The 20,386-nt window shown below is 43.0% G+C and overlaps 1 protein-coding gene across 1 annotated transcript in view; it reads right to left on the minus strand.

The window, feature by feature from the left end:
* fancg (FA complementation group G) overlaps positions 1 to 20,386 on the minus strand; it is a 36,612-nt gene that overhangs the window by 11,587 nt on the left and 4,639 nt on the right. Inside the window, exons 2-9 of the mRNA XM_078409977.1 lie at positions 19,534 to 19,618; positions 18,329 to 18,457; positions 16,479 to 16,669; positions 14,603 to 14,762; positions 9,759 to 9,889; positions 5,833 to 5,979; positions 3,245 to 3,411; positions 379 to 445 (exon numbers count right to left, since the gene is read on the minus strand). Coding sequence (XP_078266103.1) covers positions 379 to 445; positions 3,245 to 3,411; positions 5,833 to 5,979; positions 9,759 to 9,889; positions 14,603 to 14,762; positions 16,479 to 16,669; positions 18,329 to 18,457; positions 19,534 to 19,618 — 1,077 coding nt within the window. The remainder of the gene's footprint in view (positions 1 to 378; positions 446 to 3,244; positions 3,412 to 5,832; positions 5,980 to 9,758; positions 9,890 to 14,602; positions 14,763 to 16,478; positions 16,670 to 18,328; positions 18,458 to 19,533; positions 19,619 to 20,386) is intronic.

A 20,386-nucleotide genomic window follows, 5' to 3' on the forward strand; every position in this document is an offset into this window, starting at 1 on the left:
GGATCGGTTTAGAGGGATATGGGTCCAACACAGGCAGGTGGGACGAGTGTAGATGTGGCATGTTGGTCGGCATGGGGAAGTTGGGCCAAAGGGCACTCTGTGACAATCCTGGCTCTGATGCAGTCATCTCAATGACGTCACTCTCCAGCCCCCAGATCTTGATTTGCTTCATTTGCCCGTCAACACCTTCTCTGCAGTTGTTTTGTTATTATTGGCGATATTGTGATTTCCCCCTCCTCTAATGTGATTCATCCTTGTTTCAGTTTAGCTTGACCTCCCTTTCTGTTACATTCACCCGTCTATCCCATTACACCTGTGTTGCCACCTCCACAGTATAAAACTTGTGCAATACCAATATTTATTTTATTAAGCACTCACTTCCTTCTGCGATCCTTCAAAAAACGAAGCCAGAAGATCAAGGTAATATTCCGCAGCTTCTTCAGTTCTAAACAAAAAAGTTAAATTGCGGAAATTAAGAAGAATCCAGAATGTTGAAATAAAGTTGTCTGAAGATTCCCAAAAACATTCCCGACCAGGCTTGGTACCTGATGTTAATGAATGCAGGGGATGATTTAAATGGAGGAGGAAATATCTTTTTTAAATTTCAAATCAGTTAGGGATGTAGCTTAAGACCATAGAAAAATAGAAAACATAGAAAATAGGTGCAGGAGGCCATTTGGCCCTTCGAGCTAGCACCGCCATTCATTGTGATCATGGCTGATCATCCACAACCAGTAACCCGTGCCTGCCTTCTCCCCATATTCCTTGATTCCATTAACCCCTCTATCTAACTCTCTTTTAAATTCACCATGTCATGACTTTTCCTGTGCTTTGTGGATCTTTATGAGCTAGCATGCGCTTAGACAGATCCATTTTTTAACAAATGATACATCCAGGCTCGGATATATCCATATATGCATAATTACAAATTATGCCAGGAATCTAGTTCAATTCAAATTGTAACGACCTGTAGGTAATAAGAAAATCTTACTCGGATCCTCTCCACATCTCATACCTCTTACTCAAATCTTATGCTCTCTCATTTAGACACACCTTAATATGGGGGAAAGTCTCCTCCAATTTATTCTATCTTTGCCCCTCATAATTCTGTGTAACTTTGTCACGTGCCCGCTCAGTGGCTTTTTCTCTGCAGTGAACAAACCCAGCTTACCCAGTCTTGGGATTTCTTTTCACAGAAAGATGTGTGGAACTCTTACAGGTCCACCACTGATTTTCCGGCATCCTTGGTTCCAGAGCCTTTCTGGATTATCTGTTTGCCGTGACCAACAGAGGTCACGGCCTACGGAAGGAGTCCAATGGGACCGGAACAGTCTGCCTAGGCAGCCGAGGAGCCAAGATACTTCGTGAGACAGCTTTGGGAACAGATCTGCAGGCTCAGGCCCAGTCGGAGTTCCAGAGCCCTGGCTGCAGGCGGCAAATTCGACACACAGATCGGCTACGGAAGTCAGCTATGAGAACGGATCTGCTGGCTCTGGCCACGCTGGAGTTCCAGAGCCTGGGCCGCAGGGGGCAAATTCAACCCATCGATTGGCACGAAAATCCGAGTGAGGTCGAGATCTCTTCACCTGGCCTGGGCGCCACATTTTCGGGGGGACCTCCGGGGGGGGGGGGGGGGGGGGGGGATTCAAGTGTGCTCTCGTAATTTTGTCCGGATTAAAGGAAGTGCTGGAAAATCTCTGGTGGACCTATATTCCATGAACTTTTGGATGGGAGCAATAATGCCTCAGCAGGCATTTAAATACCAGTCCCTGGACCTGATGGATTGCCTTCCTTTTTTAAAATATATATTAAAAAAAACTTTATTCCAGTAATAAATATTTACAAAAACATTTTCTTTCCAGAAACTCCATCCGACATTCCCGGAGGTTATACATTCAATGCAGATATTTATTGCCAAATTTACACACAATCCTTTATTTGGAGGGGTGTCTCCACCACGTCCTGCCCCCCCATGTCCAGCAGCGGAAGGACCCTAGACTGTGGTCCTCCCCCACAGAGCCTTGGCGTTGGCTGCACCAAGCTTCAGTGCGTCCCTCAGCACGTACTCCTGCAGTCTGCAGCGGGCCAGTCGGCAATATTCCCCGACAGACAGCTCGCTCCGCTGGGAGGTCAACAAGGCTCGGGCAGACCAAAGAGTGTCTTTCACCGAGTTGATGACCTTCCAGCAGCACTCGATGTCAGTCTCTGAATGCGTCCCTGGGAACAGTCCGTAGATCACAGAGTCCTCTGTGACGGAGCTGCTCGGAATAAATCGTGACAGGAACCCCTGCAGACCTCTCCAGACTCTCTTTGCAAATCCACACTCTGCGAAGAGGTGGGCAACCGTCTCCTCTCTGTAGCAGCCGTCCCGAGGGCAGCGTGCGCTGGTAGTGAGGTTCCGGCGGTGCAGGAAGGATCTGACTGGGAGGGCTCCCCTCACCGTCAGCCAAGCCAGGTCTTGGTGCTTGTTGGTTAGTTCTGGCGATGAGGTATTTTGGCAGACAAGCTGGGCAGCCTGCTCTGGGAACCACGCCACAGGATCCATGGAGTCATTCCCCTGCAGTGCCTGCAGGACGTTCCATGCTGACCACTGCCCGATGGACTTGTGGTCAAAGGTGTTGGTCCGGAAGTACCTTTCCATGAGCGACAGATGGTGCGGCAATGTCCAGCTGACTGGCACATTGCGTGGCATCTGCGCCAGGCCCATCCTTCGCAACACAGGGGATAGGTAGCACCTCAGCAGGTAGTGGCCCTTGGTGCCCACGTGCCTTGGCTCTACGCTTCGCCTGATACAGCCACACACGAAGGTGGCCATCAGGATGAGGGCGACGTTGGACACGCTTTTACCCCCTTTGTCTGCCGACTTGTGCATTGTGGCCCGTCGCACCCGGCCCATCGTCGACCCCCAGATGAAGCGGAAGACGGCCCGGGTGATCCACATGGCGTAGGGGGGAGGGACGGGCCACACCTGCGCCAAGTACAGCAGCCCCGAGAGCACCTCACACCTGATGACCAGATTTTTCCCTGTGAAGGAGAGGGAGCGCTGCTTCCACAACTCCAGCTTCTTCCCCACCTTGGCTATCCGCTCCAGCCAATTCTTGTCACACGCCTCAGCCCCCCTCCGAACCAGATCCCGTGCACCTTCAAGAAGTCAGGCTTGATGGTGACGGGAATGGAAGCCTTCCAGAACCAGTACACTCATTGGCTTACCAAGTGCAGTCTATGAAATGGAAATGTTGCATACCTTCCCATTTGAAGACACCTTCTGGCCAGGGAGTGTTTTACATACACTTGGTTTACATTGGTCAACAAATGACTTGTTGAAGGAATCCGAACCAGTTGTTCAGGTTGGATCAAAATTTGAGGTTCAGCATGATTGGCATCCTTAGATTGATCCCGACTTTCCAAAAGCTAGGAAAAGAACCATAGCACGTTTGGCATTTCAGTTCATTAGAGTCAAATCAAATGTCAAATACAAAATTTAGAAGATAGAACATGGAGATTATACATCATATAAGCAAACAAAATAGATTTTGAATAGAAGGAAAGGACAACTTACAAGCCAGTAATTGGCACTAGTGGCGAGCACCTCGGTTCATTATCGACACACAGTAAATCTGCACCTGCCTTTGGTGACTCTTTCATTATTGCTTTGCATCCCCAAGCAAAATCATTGCCACAGAACGCTGTGGAGTACGTCAATTAATATTTTTAAGGCAGAGATAGATAGATTCTTGATTAGTACGGGTGTCAGGGGTTATGGGGGGGAAAGCAGGAAAACGGGGTTAAGAGGGGAAGATAGATCAGCCATGATTGATTGGTGGTGTAGACTTGATGGGCCGAATGGCCTAAATCTGCTCTTATCACGTGAACTGGGGATGCTATGTCATGTTGCGAAAGAAAAACATTCAAAATTATCAGCCACAACCCACCCCCATCCCAGCAATTAATTACACAAAGGGATTAGAAAAAAGCAACTGGCAGATGGCAAAACCACAACTTGTGACTTGGCCAGATGTACGTTTCTGAATAAAGCGCAATTACAAATCTATGCAAAGAAAAATGGCCAATAATTCTAGCATCCATTAAGAGAAGACAAAATTAAACGCTAATCAGGTGTGAGCTACTTAAAGTTAAGGGATTGCAAACACTGCTATTGAAGGAACTCAGAAATTATGCCTTTGGGAAGGATCTGCAGGACTCATAAGAATCCATGATAAGAATTAAAATATAAAGCTGCTAATACAAGCCTGTTGGTAGAAAAGCTGCCACGTTACCCAGGACGTGTCCAATTTACAATATTCTGCTAGTCATGCTGGGTTACAGAAAAGGAGAGAGCATGATAAGCAGAATTCAGGATCAGATAAGTCACGGTCATGCAAGAAAATATCCAAATATTATCATTAAATGGCACAAATGATATTGAAGGGCACAAATGGTGGGAAAGACTTTCTGCAGTTAACCTGCATTAGCTTCAGCTTACTACATCAGTTAATTTTAATTCTAGGAAACAATATTGCTTAGAATCATGTCGACAAGCGATCTGCCCGACATAATATAGTAAACAAACACTTTTCTTGGGTTTTGCTGACGCTTTGCAGTGCATTGTAAGTGCTGTTTGTAAAGTGAAGCATCTAAATGAAACTGCCTCAGTAATGTGTCCAGCGGATATTTGAAAAGTCCTTGTAAAAAAAAAAAAACGAAATTGTTTTCTTTATAGTTATAAACTGCCCTGTGCCAACCATCCAGCACCTAATTACACAATATGATATGTAAAAAGGAAAAGATTAGTGACAACAAATGTAGGTCCCTTATAATCAGAGACAGTTGAATTTATAATGAAAAACAAATAAATGGCAGAACAGTTAAACAAGTACTTTGGTTCTGCCTTCACTTAGGAAGACACAATCTCCCAGAAATACTAGGGGACCGAGGATCTAGTGGGAGGGAGGAACTGAAGGGAATCCATATTAGTCAGAAAATGGTGTTAGGTAAACTGTAGGGACTGAAGGCAGATAAATCCCCAGGGCCTGATGGTCTGCATCCCAGAGTACTCAAGGAGGTGGCCCGAGAAATCGTGGATGCATTGGTACCGAGGAGACCCGAGTGAGGGCCTCATCTATGACGCGAGAAGGGAACTTCCATTCCCTAAAGAATGAGGACATCTCAGATGCCCTGGTATGGAACACCTCATCTTGGGTGCAGTTGCGGCATAGACACAGGAATTGGGAGTTGGGGATAGAGTCTTTGCAGGAAGCAGGGTGGGAAGTGTAGTCGAGATAGGTGTGGGTTTGTAATAGATGTCAGTCGATAGTCCTGTGATGGAGACTGTGAGATCAAGATAGGTGAGGGTGGTGTCGGAGATGGTCCAAGTAAATTTGAGTGCAGGATGGAAATTGGTGGTGATGTTGATGAAGTCCATGAGTTCTGCATGGGTGCAGGAGGTAGCACCGATGCAGTCATCAATGTAATGGAGATAGAGTTTGAGGATAGGGCAAATGTACGCCTGGAACAGGGATTGTTCAACCTACCCAACAAAAAGGCAGGCATAGCTGGGGCCCATGCGGATTTATACATCTCTGATATACTGATAAATGTTTCAGTGCTCTTTGGAAATGTTGATTCAAATAGTTTCCATCAACATCACTCTCTCTTCACAGACAAATCAAATTTAGCCCATAATCTTGCAAGGATCCTCCAAACGGCATCAACATCTGCAACAAATTCTGTCCAGCAGAATGCACACATTTTATTGATTTCAGCTGCAATTACAAATTAAAAGCTGAAAGATGGGCAAAGAATAGAAATGTGATGAACAAAATTAGAACTCACCACAGAGAGATGGTTTAAGGCCTCTAGTTCAGCTTCCACCATCTCCAGCTGCCGATAGACTATCGCAGCATGATACAATGCAGGAAAGCACTGGATATCTGCCTGGAGTGCCCACCTAAAATACTGCAATCCAGTATGTGGTCTGCCCTAAAACAAATTCAAAAACACACACACACACACATCTTTGGCATCAATGTAATATTCTTAGAAAATCCTATCTTTATATTTAAAACAATGCCAACTACATCCCAAACAAGTTTAATTTAAATTTTACTATACAAATACTCTGGCTAATATTATGTTCAATACATTATTTCTAAGTAAATTATAACGGCAGTAAATGCTACTGACACTTTTGAAAAAGATTGACAGCTGGAATCTAAAAAAAGGATAGAAATTCAATCTAATTTCATAACATGCGATGCCAGGAGTGAAGAAATTACTAAAAGTGGAATCCAAATATGCATCATGCAAATGACCTGGTCCACAACTCTAATTTCATATCTGGTGAAGCCATAATTAGGATTCAAACATGACAGAGTGACACGACCAACAGCAAGCCACCACCACCACCACCACCACCAGCAAATAATACCTCAGGCCATTTTGAAATCCACATTTATTTAGCAAAATAATCTTTTTGATCCACTAGCAAATTATGTTTATAAACTGTTGTAGGATTTTGGTTCAGCCACATTTGAAATATTGTGTACAGTTCTATTCGCCCCATTACAGGTGGATGTCAACACTTTAGAAAGGGTGCAGAGGAGATTCACCAGATTGATTCCTGGATTAGGGGCATTAGCTCAGAGAGAGGATGGAGAGACCTTTTGTTTGACTGATTGTTTTCTTTGGATCGCTAGAGTTTGCGGGGAGACCTGATAGTAGTACAGTAAACGCTCGTTATTACAGACTTCTTTATTAGGGATATTGGTTACAGTAGCTGGCGGCACCAACCCCAGCATGCACTGCCTTCAACAGCCGCTTCCAGGCCAGGAAGCTGACGCCATCCCCAGCCCACAACGATTCCCCGGCCACTTCCAGGCCGGACTACAGACCATTCCGCCCGGCCTGGCTGCCCATGCCGGCCTGCACCACCTCCCCAGCTGCTTCAAGGCCGGACCTAATGCCACCACCACCAGCCCACACAGCCCCCTCAGCAGCTTCCAGGCCGTACCTGCCACCGTTGACACCGTAGACCCTTGCCTTCACCCCGGACGCCCGCGAACCGTGACCATCGATTCCTCCGATCCTCGCCTCTCCCTCGGCCACCCGCAGGGCGGGGCAGTCAACTCACCTGGATTCCAGCCCAGTTCCAGACTGAGAGGCTAAACAATGATACTCTATTACTAGGTAATCCCTTAATTGGTTATAGCAGACAATTGGTAATAACGGACACTACCCCCCACCCGCCCCACCCAAGGTCTGTTCTAACGAGAGTTTAATGTACAGTATAGAAAATTATGATCAGCATAGATTGGGTTGACAGTCAGAATATTTTTTACCAGGGTGGAAAAATCAAATATTAGAGGGCATCACTTTAACGTGAGAGGAGAAAAATTTAAAGGAGATGTGCCAGTCAAGTTTTCTTCTTAACAGAGGATGGTGAGGGCCTGGAACGTATTGCCGGAGGTGGTGGTAGAAGAAGAAAGGTTAGTGCCATTTAAAAGACTTTTGGATAATAGACAATAGACAATAGGTGCAGGAGTAGGCCATTCGGCCCTTCGAGCCAGCACCACCATTCAATGTGATCATGGCTGATCATTCCCAATCAGTACCCTGTTCCTGCCTTCTCCCCATACCCCCTGACTCCGCTACCCTTAAGAGCTGTATCTAGCTCTCTCTTGAAAGCACTCAGAGAATTGGCCTCCACCGCCTTCTGAGGCAGAGAATTCCACAGATTCACAACTCTCTGACTGAAAACATTTTTCTTCATCTCCGTTCTAAATGGCCTACCGCTTATTCTTAAACTGTGGCCCCTGGTTCTGGACTCCCCCAACATTGGGAACATATTTCCTGCCTCTAACGTGTCCAACCCCTTAATAATCTTATATGTTTCAATAAGATCTCCTCTCATCCTTCTAAATTCCAGTGTATACAAACCTAGTCGCTCCAGTCTTTCAACATATGACAGTCCCGCCATTCCGGGAATTAACCTAGTAAACCTACGCTGCACGCCCTCAATAGCAAGAATATCCTTCCCCAAATTTGGAGACCAAAACTGTACACAGTACTCCAGGTGCAGTCTCACGAGGGCCCTGTACAACTGCAGAAGGACCTCTTTGCTCCTATACTCAACTCCTCTTGTTATGAAGGCCAACATTCCATTGGCTTTCTTCACTGCCTGCTGTACCTGCATGCTTCCTTTCAGTGACTGATGCACTGACACCCAGATCTCGTTGTACGTCCCCTTTTCCTAACTTGACACCATTCAGATAATAATCTGCCTTCCTATTCTTACCACCAAAGTGGATAACCTCACACTTATCCACATTAAACTGCATCTGTCATGCATTCGTCCACTCACACAACCTGTCCAAGTCACCCTGCAACCTCATAGCATTTTCCTCACAGTTCACACTGCCAGCCAGCTTTGTATCATCTGCAAATTTGCTAATGTTACTTTTAATCCCTTCATCCAAGTCATTAATGTATATTGTAAATAGCTGCGGTCCCAGCACCGTGCCTTGCGATACCCCACTAGTCACTGCCTGCCATTCTGAAAGGGACCGATTTATCCCCACTCTTTGCTTTCTGTCTGCCAACCAATTTTCTATCCATATCAGTTCCCTACCCCCAATACCATGTGCTCTAATTTTGCCCACTAATCTCCTATGTGGGACCTTGTCAAAGCCTTTCTGATAGCCAAGGTGCACTACATCCACCGGCTCTCCCCTGTCAATTTTCCTAGTTACATCCTCAAAAAATTCCAGAAGATTAGTCAAGCATGATTTCCCCTTCGTAAATCCATGCTGACTCGGAACGACCTTGTTACTACTATCCAAATACTCCGCAATTTCATCTTTTATAATTGACTCCAGCTTTTCCCCCACCACCGATGTCAGACTAACTGGTCTATAATTTCCTGTTTTCTCTCTCCCTCCTTTCTTAAAAAGTGGGATAACATTAGCTACCCTCCAATCCACAGGAACTGATCCTGAATCTATAGAACATTGGAAAATTATCATCAATGCGTCCACGATTTCTAGAGCTACCTCCTTAAGTACCCTGGGATGCAGACCATCAGGCCCTGGGATTTATCAGCCTTCAGTCCCATCAGTCTACCCAACACCATTTCCTGCCTAATGTGAATTTCCTTCAGTTCCTCCGTCACCCTAGGATCTCTGGCCACTAGAACATCTGGGAAATTGTTTGTATCTTCCTTAGTGAAGACAGATCCAAAGTACCGGTTCAACTCGTCTGCCATTTCCTTTGTTCCCCATAATAAATTCCCCTGCTTCTGTCTTCAAGGGACCCACATTTGCTTTATGGCAAATAGGCATATGGATATTCAGGGAATGGAGGGATATGGGTTATGAGCAGGTAGATAAGTGATAGATGGCAGCATGTTCAGTGCAGACATCATGGGCTGAAGGGCCTGTTCTTATGCTGTACTGTTCTATGTACTATGATATATCCTCTGATCTATAATTTGAACGATTATGCTCACCATTGCGTATGGAACTGCCATCTTGTCACCCAAACAGGTTAACTGGGTGTACATTTTATATTTCGATACACAGGAATTGTTTTTCAATCATGGTTCCATATATAAACAACATTTAAACAATGTTTAAATTTAAACAATTTTCATTTATAAAAATTAATTTGCATTTTTCATTTATATTATCAAATGTTTTCTTTCACTCACAATTGAAAAAAAATTCTGGTTAAAAACAATGCAACTTAATTTTGATTTTGTCTACCATTTGTACTGAACTGTAACCGATCAGTGTGTAGATCTCTGCCAGAATTCTCTTGGAGCAAAGTCCCTCAGCCGCCGGCTGCAAGATATCAATGGCTTCCAGATAATGACCTTGTTCTACTTTACGAAACCCTATTAAGGACACGAAAGACAATCTTATTTATTTGCCTTACAAACATCAAGCAGTTCATAAAACTAGTTCACTCAAGATTCATATCAACAGTAAATACAAATCCTTCAAAACGACTTCCAATGAATTATCTACATTGATGGAACAGTCACTTAATCACTTTTGCAAATATCAGTATCACATTTTTTCAGGCCAAGGATATTATTAACTAAGATAATTTGTTTAGGTTTAGGTTTGTTATTTACTGAGGTACAGCGAAAAGCTTTGTTTTGCATGTAAACAAACTGATTAGATGTCCCACACATAAATACAATCGTCAAACTCAAGTACAATAGATAGAACAAAGGGGAAGATACAGAGTGCAGAATATAGTTCCCAGCATTGCAGCGCATCAGTTCCATAGACAATGTGCAATGTCTGCCATAAGGTAGAGGGGAATTGAACAGTATCCTCGCTTGTGGAATGACCCTTCAGAAGCCTGATAACAGAGGACTGATAACCTGTTCCTGAGTTTGGTGGTGTGTACTTTCAAGCTCCTGTACCTTCTGCCTGACGGGAGCAGGGTAAAGAAGGAACGACAGGAGGGGAATGTGTCAATGATTTTGTTACCTGCTTTTCTGAGGCAGCGTGAGGTATAGGTGGAATCAATGATGGGAAGGCTGGTCTGTGTGATGGACTGGGCTACATCTACAAAGCTGCATTTCTTGCAGTTTTGGGCAGGCCTGTCCCAAACCAAGCTGTGATGCAACCCGACAGCATGCTTTCGATGGTCCATTTGTAGATGTTTGTAAGAGTCACTTGGGACATGCAGAATGTTCTCAGTATCCTCAGGAAGTAGCGGCAATGGTGTACCTCCTTGGCTGTCGCATCAAGGTGGTTGGCCAAAAATGATTATCGGTAATTTTAAAGCCAAGGAACTTGAAGCTCTCAACCATTTCCACTTCCACACCATTGGGGCAGATTGGGGCATGTTCCTGAAGACAATAACCAGCTACTTTGTCTTGCTGTATATTTGGACAGGTACATGTATAGGAAAGGTTTATAGGGAATGGGCCAAATGCGGGCTGGTGGGACTAGTGTAGATGGGGCATGTTGGTTGTTGTGGGCAATTTCGGCCAAAGGACCTGTTTCCGTGCTATGTGATTCTATGACCCTAAATCTCAGTCGGGACTCCTGTAATTTCTTCACTAGCTTCTCACAGTGTCCTTGGATATATCTGATTAGGCCTGGGAGATTTATCTATCTTCATGTATCTTAGGATGCCCAGCACCTCCTCAACTGTGATACAGAATGTCCTCGTGATATCACCATTAACTTTCTCAAGTTTCCTGCTCTTCAAATCTTTCGCCATAATAAAAACAGCAGAGAAATATTATTTGAGGACATTACCCAACCTCTTATTTCTGGGAGGTCCTGTAACTTACTGTATCCCTTAATTGAAACCTTTCACATTACAGTGAGCTGTGAAAGATAACACTTAGACTAATGCAATAGAAAGACTGCACTACATGAACATGTTGTCAACAATCTGGGCACAAGGTGGCAGTGGTCACAAAAGATTTGACCCATTCTGCTGAAACGTAGAAACGGGGAACTGCAGAAGCTGGATTACGAAAGAGGACACAAAGTGCCTGAGTAACTCAGTCAGGCAGCATCTCTGGAGACATGGATGGGTGACCTTTTGGTTCATGACAATAGACAATAGATGCAGGAGGAGGCCATTCGTTCTTTGAGCCAGCACCGCCATTCAATGTGATCATGGCTGATCATTCTCAATCAGTACCCCGTTCCTGCCTTCTCCCCATACCCCCTGACTCCACTGTCCTTAAGAGCTCTATCTAGCTCTCTCTTGAATGCATTCAGAGACTTGGCCTCCACTGCCTTCTGAGGCAGAGAATTCCACAGATTCACAACTCTCTGACTGAAAAAGTTCTTCCTCATCTCAGTTCTAAATGGCCTACCCCTTATTCTTAAACTGTGGCCCCTTGTTCTGGACTCCCCCAACATTGGGAACATGTTTCCTGCCTCTAACGTGTCCAACCCCTTAATAATCTTATACGTTTCGATAAGATCTCCTCTCATCCTTCTAAATTCCAGTGTATACAAGCCTAGTCGCTCCAGTCTTTCAACATATGATAGTCCCGCCATTCCGGGAATCAACCTAGTAAACCTACGCTGCACGCCCTCAATAGCAAGAATATCCTTCCTCAAATTTGGAGACCAAAACTGCACACAGTACTCCAGGTGCGGTCTCACTAGGGCCCTGTACAACTGCAGAAGGACCTCTTTGCTCCTATACTCAACTCCTCTTGTTATCAAGGCCAACATTCCATTGGCTTTCTTCACTGCCTGCTGTACCTGCATGCTTCCTTTCAGTGACTGATGCACTAGGACACCCAGATCTCGTTGACCCTTCCGCAGACTGATTGTAGAGGGGGGTCGGGAGGATTGGGGGCTGTTTCTGTTCTAATTCAAATTCTATTCTATCAATTTCTGCTATTTGATTGCCAAATTATCCAGATCAGGGAAAGTAGAAGAAAATCCACTTTTGGAATGCTACCTGGTCTTTGAAGATAAATTGACTTTTTTGTTATAATTCATTCATGAGATATGGGAATTACTGACAAGGCCAGCATTTATTAACCATCCATAATTTATCATTAGAACATGATGAATAACCTTCAAGGATAACTGCAATGCATGATATGAAAGCTTTCCCACGGTGCTTTTAGGTAGCAAGAACATGATTTTGACCCAAGAATGGCAATGTGTTGCAAAGTTAATGTGTTGTATATCTTGGAGAGTGATAGATGCGTGCGAGGGCTTTAAACAAGAAAGACAATAATCAAAGTAATATCAGCAGGCCAGGCAGCATCAGTGAAGAGAGAAATAAACCATTATCCTGAGACATTAACCCTTTCGTCAAAGCCAGGTATGTGGATGATGTAGCCAGCCCTTCAGAGCTGAGTGAGCCTGGTCAGGGTCTCGATGCTTGGGATGTTGGCTTGGAGCAGGATGTTGATGGTGAGTTTGTGGTCTAATCTTTGAGAGTTGGCCCTCAAGACAGGGAAAGTCATCCATTTTGTTCAGGATCTCGTTGTGTATTATTGCAGAATGTGGAGCAGAATTGTGCAATAGGGATAGATGTTTGGTTTGTCTTATGGGTATTTGGTGCCAGGTTTGTTAATTCTCTATGCTTCGGTGAATGAATTTCTTTACTTGTTGCACCACAGAAAGGCATATCAGGACCAAGGGATCAATCCTCCTCAACCTTATTCTCATGCCGATCAATTTATCTTTTTTAAAAACGAAAAACAAGGTAATTTGCAATAGTCACATTAGCTGCTAGCGTTCCTTGGGATGTGAGGAAACTGGAGCACTTAAAGGAAACTCATGCAGGCATGCAGAGAATGTCCTAACTCTTGTGTTAACTGCGCCTGAGATTATTATCAAATCCCGGTCCCTACAACTGTGAGGCAACAGCACAAAGCACTGCCTCAGATGTTGTGCACCAGAGAGAGTTGCTGCCTCACAGCCCCAGTGGCCCAGGTTCCATCCTGGCCTTGGTGCTATCACTGTGGTCTTTGTACATTCTTCCCATGATCATGCAACTTTCTCAAAGCATTTCGGCTTCCTCCCATGTCCCAAAAGTCTGCTGATTGGTGGGTTAAACGATCTTATAAATAATTCCTAATGTAGGTGGAAGTGTAATTACAGTAGGAGAATCAAGGTGGAAGTGAATAGTTTACAGGAAAATATTTGTTGAAATGTGATTGACGGAATTGCACCTGGGCAATATGGCCTGCTACCTCTCAAGGAAATATTATTAATGCTGACTCGGAACTTGGCCCAGAGTGTGTACATGTGCAAATACCTTTTGCATTGGAAAGTGGGATGATTTCAAAAGTCCATTAGTGAGAGTTCAAGATATCCAGGTTCCTGTTAGAGTGAAGGACAATGCAGTTGGGAGTGACAAACCCTGGATGATGAGAGTATTTGAGCTCTGATCAAGAAAAAGGAGGCCTGTGTCAGCTGGGATCAAATGTATCTTTGGAGGAGTCGAGGTATTGAAGAGCATACTTAAGCAGGTAATCAACAGGGCACAAAGGTACATGAGTTAGTTCTGGTAGAGAAGATTAAGGAGAATCCAAAGAGATTTTGCAAGAGGAAAAGAGTAATTAGAGAGAGAACATTCGAAATGCTTATGTTAAAGAACATGAACAGGTTCATAGTCCATAGTATTATTACCTCAAAATTATCAGGTGAATCCTCAAACAATCTCCAAATTTGAGCCAATCATCAGACATAGACAAACGGACACAAAGTACTGGAGTAACTCAGCAGGAACTGAGAACATGGAAAACATGAATTGGCAACGTTTCGAGTCAAGGCCCTTCTTCAGACTGGAGAACACCAATCTGTGAGACTCTCTCTCAATGGCAGTCCGAAGAAGGGTCTCGATCCAAAGTGTCACTTATCCATGTTCTCCAGGGATGCTGCCTGACCCGAGTTACTGCAGCACATTGCCGCTCTATTGATTGTTGTTTCCATACTGTAACGTACATAAAACAGGTTACAATATTGCAATATAAAATGTGATGTCCGAAACAGCACCACTCATCAAATGATTAAACACTACATGAAGCAACAGATTTTCACATACACAATCTTATCAACCCAGGTTTTCAAATTAGATCCTTTGGACAGTCTTGTACCTCGCAAAAATGTAGCACAGGTGTACATCAACTTTCCTAGAGTGCTGAGACTCTGCACCAACAGAAGATGACTTCCACTGCTATCTTTCAATAGGTTACCGGTTTTAATGCATTGCCACAAATCATCATGCTGTATATTCACACCAGAGACTGAGGAGCTCTGAAAACATAAACAAAAAGAAAAGAAATAGCATTCGTTAAAAAAAATCTTAATGGTATTACGGAACAATTTCAGAAACTATACATACTATTAAATCTACAGTTCATAGACTAGTTTTGTTTTGAACAATATGTGGATAAATATGTTTCATCAGGTTTCATATATACTTTATTTATTCAAGTCAAGATTGTTTAAATTGTCATATGTACTGAAACGGAACAATGTAACAGTGCAGCAGATTTGTAAACTCAGTACTCAATAGATAACATAATAAACAAACAAAAGAAATTCAGTAAATAAAATCAACCAATATTGTGCAAAACAAAGTCTGAAGTCCCTAGAACAACCAAGACAGTTCATAATTTGGTTTAGTTGGAGTTCGTGGTGTTCAATAGCCCGATGGTTGTTGGGAAGAAGCTGGGAAGATCATGAATCTGGACATCACAATTTTCAGACTCATCAACAGAGACCTGGGTTCAATCCTGACTAAGGGTGCTGTATGGTACGGAGTCTCCGTGACCTGCGTGGGTTTTCTCCGAGATCTTCGGTTTCCTCCCACTCTCCATAGACGTAGATTTGTAGGTTAACTGGCTTGGTATAAATATAAAAAATTGTCCCTTGTGTGTAGCATGGCGTAGTGTGCAGGGATCACGAGTCGGTGTGGACTCGGTGGGCCGAAGGGCCTGTTTCCGCGCTGTATCGCTAAACTGAAAATACTGAAAAAACTAAGCGGGTAAGGAAGCAACTGCGAAAAGGGCAAGAGTGGAAGATAATTGTATGGGTGATAAAAACAAAAAGCTGGAAACATTCAGAACATGGAGAGACAAATTTAAATTTTCAGGTCAAGGATTCTTTGTCAGAACTAGAAAAATAAGCAAACATGCAAAGTTTACTAAGTAAACTTATTTACTCACTTTCCTTGTTTTGATGTTGGGTTCTCCATCTGAAATTTTAACTCGGTGTCTCCAATAATGCTGCCTGACCTATGTTTCCAGCATATTGTTTTATGCCATGGATCCAATTATCTTCCTTGATAAAATGAGTATGGAAGTTGGGAGGTTATATTGCAGTTGTATAAGACGATGACAAGGCCGCATTTAGAGTATTGTGTTCAGTTTTGGGCACCATGTTATTGGAAAGATGTTGCCAAGCTGAAAAGGGTGCAGAGAAGAGTTACAAGGATGTTGCCAGGACTAGAGGGTCTGAGCTAAAGTGAGAGGTTGAGCAGGCTAGGACTTTTCCTTGGAGCACAGGAGCATGAGCGGTGATCTTGGAGAGGTGTACAAAATCATGAGAGGAATAGATCAGGTAGTCGGAATCTCTTGCCCAGAATAGGGGAATTGAAAACCAGAGGACATTAATTTAAGGTGAAGGGGAAAAGATTTAATACCAATCCGAGGGGTACGTTTTTCCACACAAAGGGTGGTAGGTGTATGCAAAGAGTTGCCGGAGGAGGTAGTTGAGGCAAGTACTCTTGCAATAATTTAAGAAACATTTAGATAGCTACATGGCTATGACAGGTTTAGAGAGATGCCAAATGCAGGCAGGTGGCACTGGTGCAGATGGGACATGTTAGCCGGTGCGGGTAAGTAGGGCTGAAGAGCCTGTTTCCACACCATGCCTCTGAAAATGAACAAAGAAACCTGAACCACCATAATAGGCAATAAATTATGCAATGACAAAGTAATAAATCACTCTCTGCCGAGCAATACTTACTCTCTCTCTTAACAAATGCAGCACAACCTCAACCTTCTCCAGCTGATTTCTAGCCAGCCATAGCAGGCATTGCAGGTAGATCAGCTGATCAATTGTCTGAATAAACGTTGGGTCACTGATGCTCCGAAATGTAATTTCCCATAATTTCAAGATGCCTCGTTCATCAAAATGTTTACCATAGGCTTCTAATCCTGTTTCAAAAAAAATTGTAAAGACACATGAAGACAGTAATTTTACAGGTCTTAAATGTAAAACCCAAAGGCCACAACACACTAAGGCCACGCAGACAAATGGTTTTATTCACATTGGCTGTCATAAAATTAAAAAAAGAATTTAACATGAGCAGCAATTATAAAGAATAACAGTGAATTTCTTTAAAAGACTGCAAAGAATGCATGCTCACTAAGAGACATCCTTCATTTACTTGGGGGAACACAAGCTGCTATAATGAAAAGACTCAGCTTGGATGAAATAAAAGGACAAGAGTCTTAACAGCCTTTGTTTCTTTATGACTTAAGAAAAAGACCTAAAAGGTACATTTTATAGAGTTCTCTCATCCATAAATGTCACATTTTATGCAAGTTCTAGTTGTAAAATGGCTGCCATACTTCCCTATAATGCAGTAGCAGAAGCCACAGAAGGTTGTGGAGGCCAAGTCAATGGAAATTTTTACAGCAGAGATAGATAGATTCTTGATTAGTACAGGTGTCAGGGGTTATGGGGAGATGGCAGGAGAATGGGGTTGAGAGGGAGAGATAGATCAGTCATGATTGAATGGTGGAGTAGATTTGATGGGCCGAATAGCCTAATTCTGCTCCTGTCACTTATGAACTTATGATTTCAAAATTACCTGCATGCACATGAATCTTTTTTGAATATCCTGAGGTTGTGAATGCATTCTTCGCAGCCACAAGTTCAGTTCAATTTAGTTCATTGTCACGTGCACTGAGGTACAGTGAAAAGCTTTTGTTGCTTGCTAACCAGCCAGTGGAAAGACTATATATGATTACAATCGAGCTAATCACAGTGTACAGACAAAAATGATAAGGGAATAACATTTAGTGCAAGGTAAAGCCAGTAAAGATCGATCAAAGATAGTCTTTCCGATAGTAGTTCAGGATCATTCTCTGGTTGCGGTAGGATGGATCAGTTGCCTGACAACAGCTGGGAGGAAATCTGGAGGTTCCTGAACCTGGAGGTATGCGTTTTCACACTTCTATGCCTTTTGCCCTATGCGAGAAAGGAGAAAAGGGAGTGGCCAGGGTGAGATTCTTCCTTGATTATACTGCTGGCCTTGCCGAGACAACTTGAAGTATAAAAGGAGTCAATGGAAGGGAGGTTGGTTGATGGTCTGGGATGTGTCCACAATTTGCTGCATTTTCTTGCGGTCTTAGATGGAGCTGGTCCCAAATAAAGCTGTCATGCATCCCAATACCATGCATCTGTAGAAGTTGGTGAGGGTTGTTGGGGACATGCCAAACTTCCGAAGCCTTTTTAAGAAGTAGAGGCTTCGCACAAAATGCATAATGCATAAAATAAGAAAAGGTGGAAATTTGCATGGCGCTGAAGAATTTATTTGAATATCGAAGTATTAGTATTTTGTGAGAGTTAAGTGCCATTAGACTTATTTATTTCAACAGTGTGCTTCTGCTATCCAAATATATAATCTCCATCAGAATACATCCAATGTTTTGTCAGAGAAAGCCTTCCATCTCCTCTAGAAATAAGCTAACCTGAATTAAGAACAAAAAATATTCTGCAACCAGCAGAATAGAGGTTAGGGAGGTAGCAAACTATAAAAATGGCAGTTATAACAGACTCACAACCAGTCCTGGAGGTTTGTAACTTACCTCGGGTAAAACCCTGGAGCAATAATGAGTCATCATTACAAACGACATCAGATAAACTGATGTTTAAGACAATGGCATTGTACAGAACTGTCAGTTCCAGGGGAATGCTGGGGACAGTTGGGGGCAATCCTGCAGAAAGACAGCAAGGATTAGAATGCACTCTATTGCAAGGCAAGGTTTCCCAGCTAATGAACAATGCGAACAATAAAGCAGGCTGCAAAGAGTATTGACTTAAAGAAATTCCGCAACACTCGACTCCAGGATGTCATGTGTTTTACAAACCACTCTTCCAATATGTTTTATCACTCTTGAAGATTTATGCACAATCAGGTCCCACTGAGCGTACACACCTTTAAGAATAATGGCATTCGATCAATGGTATTTATCTTTGGTATTAAATTACATCTGCCGTCTGTTTGACTTTTCTAATTCTATTACCTCCTGCGCTGTGTTACACTTATCCTCACTATTTACCTCATCAAGGATTTTTTTAATCTCTGTAGCTCCACTACAGTACAATACTTTCTGATGAGGTGAATTTTAAATGTTGGAAAACAGTGAGTTGGATTTGAACTTAAAATGTTCCTGTATTTGGCTGCACATTTACGCAAGACAGCCAAGATCTTGAGAAATTACCATGCTGCACATTCTGTGGAGGGCTAACAGGGATAATGCTTAGTCACACAGTCATGGGTGTAAAGAGAGTAGAGCAGGGGGCTAAGCACACAGCCATGTGGTGCACCTGTGTTAATGGTCAATGAGGAGAAGATCTTGTTTTACAATTTGCAGATTGAGGTCTGCTGATGAGGAAGATCTAGTTGCAAAGGGAGAGACAGAGGCCCAGGTCTTGGGGAATTTGTACGTTTTCCCTGTGACCGTATGAGTTTTCTCCAGCTGCTCTGGTTTCCTCCCACATTCCAAATATGTGTGGCTTTGTAGGTTAATTGGGTTCTGTAAGTTGCCCCTCGTGTGTAGGGAGTGAAGAATGTTTTATTGTCATATGTCCCAAAACAGAACAATGAAATTCTTACTTGCAGCAGCACAACAGAGTATTCTGTAAACACCATAATCAACAACAAAAAATACATTCAGTGCATGTGTATATAATCTGCTCTTGTGGTGAAGGAGGTGATAACACAGACAAGTTGAATAGCCTGATCGAATTATGATATCAATATAATTAAACCAAATATGAGCATCAGTACCTTGAATCTTCTCCAGCAGTTTGATGAAATAAACAAAGTTCTGGCGCAAGATATCTGTCCACTTTTCAGTATTGGTAGAAATATTCTGGATGAAATAATATATATTAGATATTGTACATAATGCACTGTGTGCTGGAAAGTAAAAAAACAAAAACCTGTGAACAAAGAGACGGAGGAGAGTTATTTGCATGAGGAGAGATTCGCTAAAATGGGGCAACGCTCTCAAAATCTTACCAAGTTGGGCAGACTACTGAGAACAGAGACAAGGAGAAATGTCTTCACCCAAAGTATAGTTAACCTTTGAAATTCCCTGCCCAAGTGGGCTATGAAGGTTCAATGGTTGAGGTATTCAAGACAGATCAATCAATACATTTTTAAATACATGGGGGGGAAAAATAAATCAAGGAATATGGACAATGCTTAATGCAGGAAAGTAGTTTGAGGAAAATGATCAACTGTGATTATGTTGAGTGGTGGAGCAGACACGATGGGCCGAATGGCCTATTTCCCCCACTTATATTTCTTACGCATTTATGTTGTTCTGGAATGGATTTGCCTGATGAGTACACCCGATTGTTCACTAACAAAATATTTTAACTGATTATTTTCCTAGAATTTTTGAAGCAGCCCTTGGCAAAATACTATGCTGACATTGCATCTATATTAATATTTATATTAATGTGCAAAATTTTGGAACATACTTGTCAATTGTCAAAACGCTCAAGTTTGAAAGCCTCTCAGATATTTTATCAGTGCTGATCATTTTAATATACCATTTCCATGTATGACTGGCAAGGTTGATGTACGTTTACAAAGTATTATCCTATAACTGAAGTGTAAATTTTCATCAATT

This window comes from Rhinoraja longicauda, chromosome 1 (assembly GCF_053455715.1).
Source record: "Rhinoraja longicauda isolate Sanriku21f chromosome 1, sRhiLon1.1, whole genome shotgun sequence".
NCBI lineage: Eukaryota > Metazoa > Chordata > Chondrichthyes > Rajiformes > Arhynchobatidae > Rhinoraja > Rhinoraja longicauda.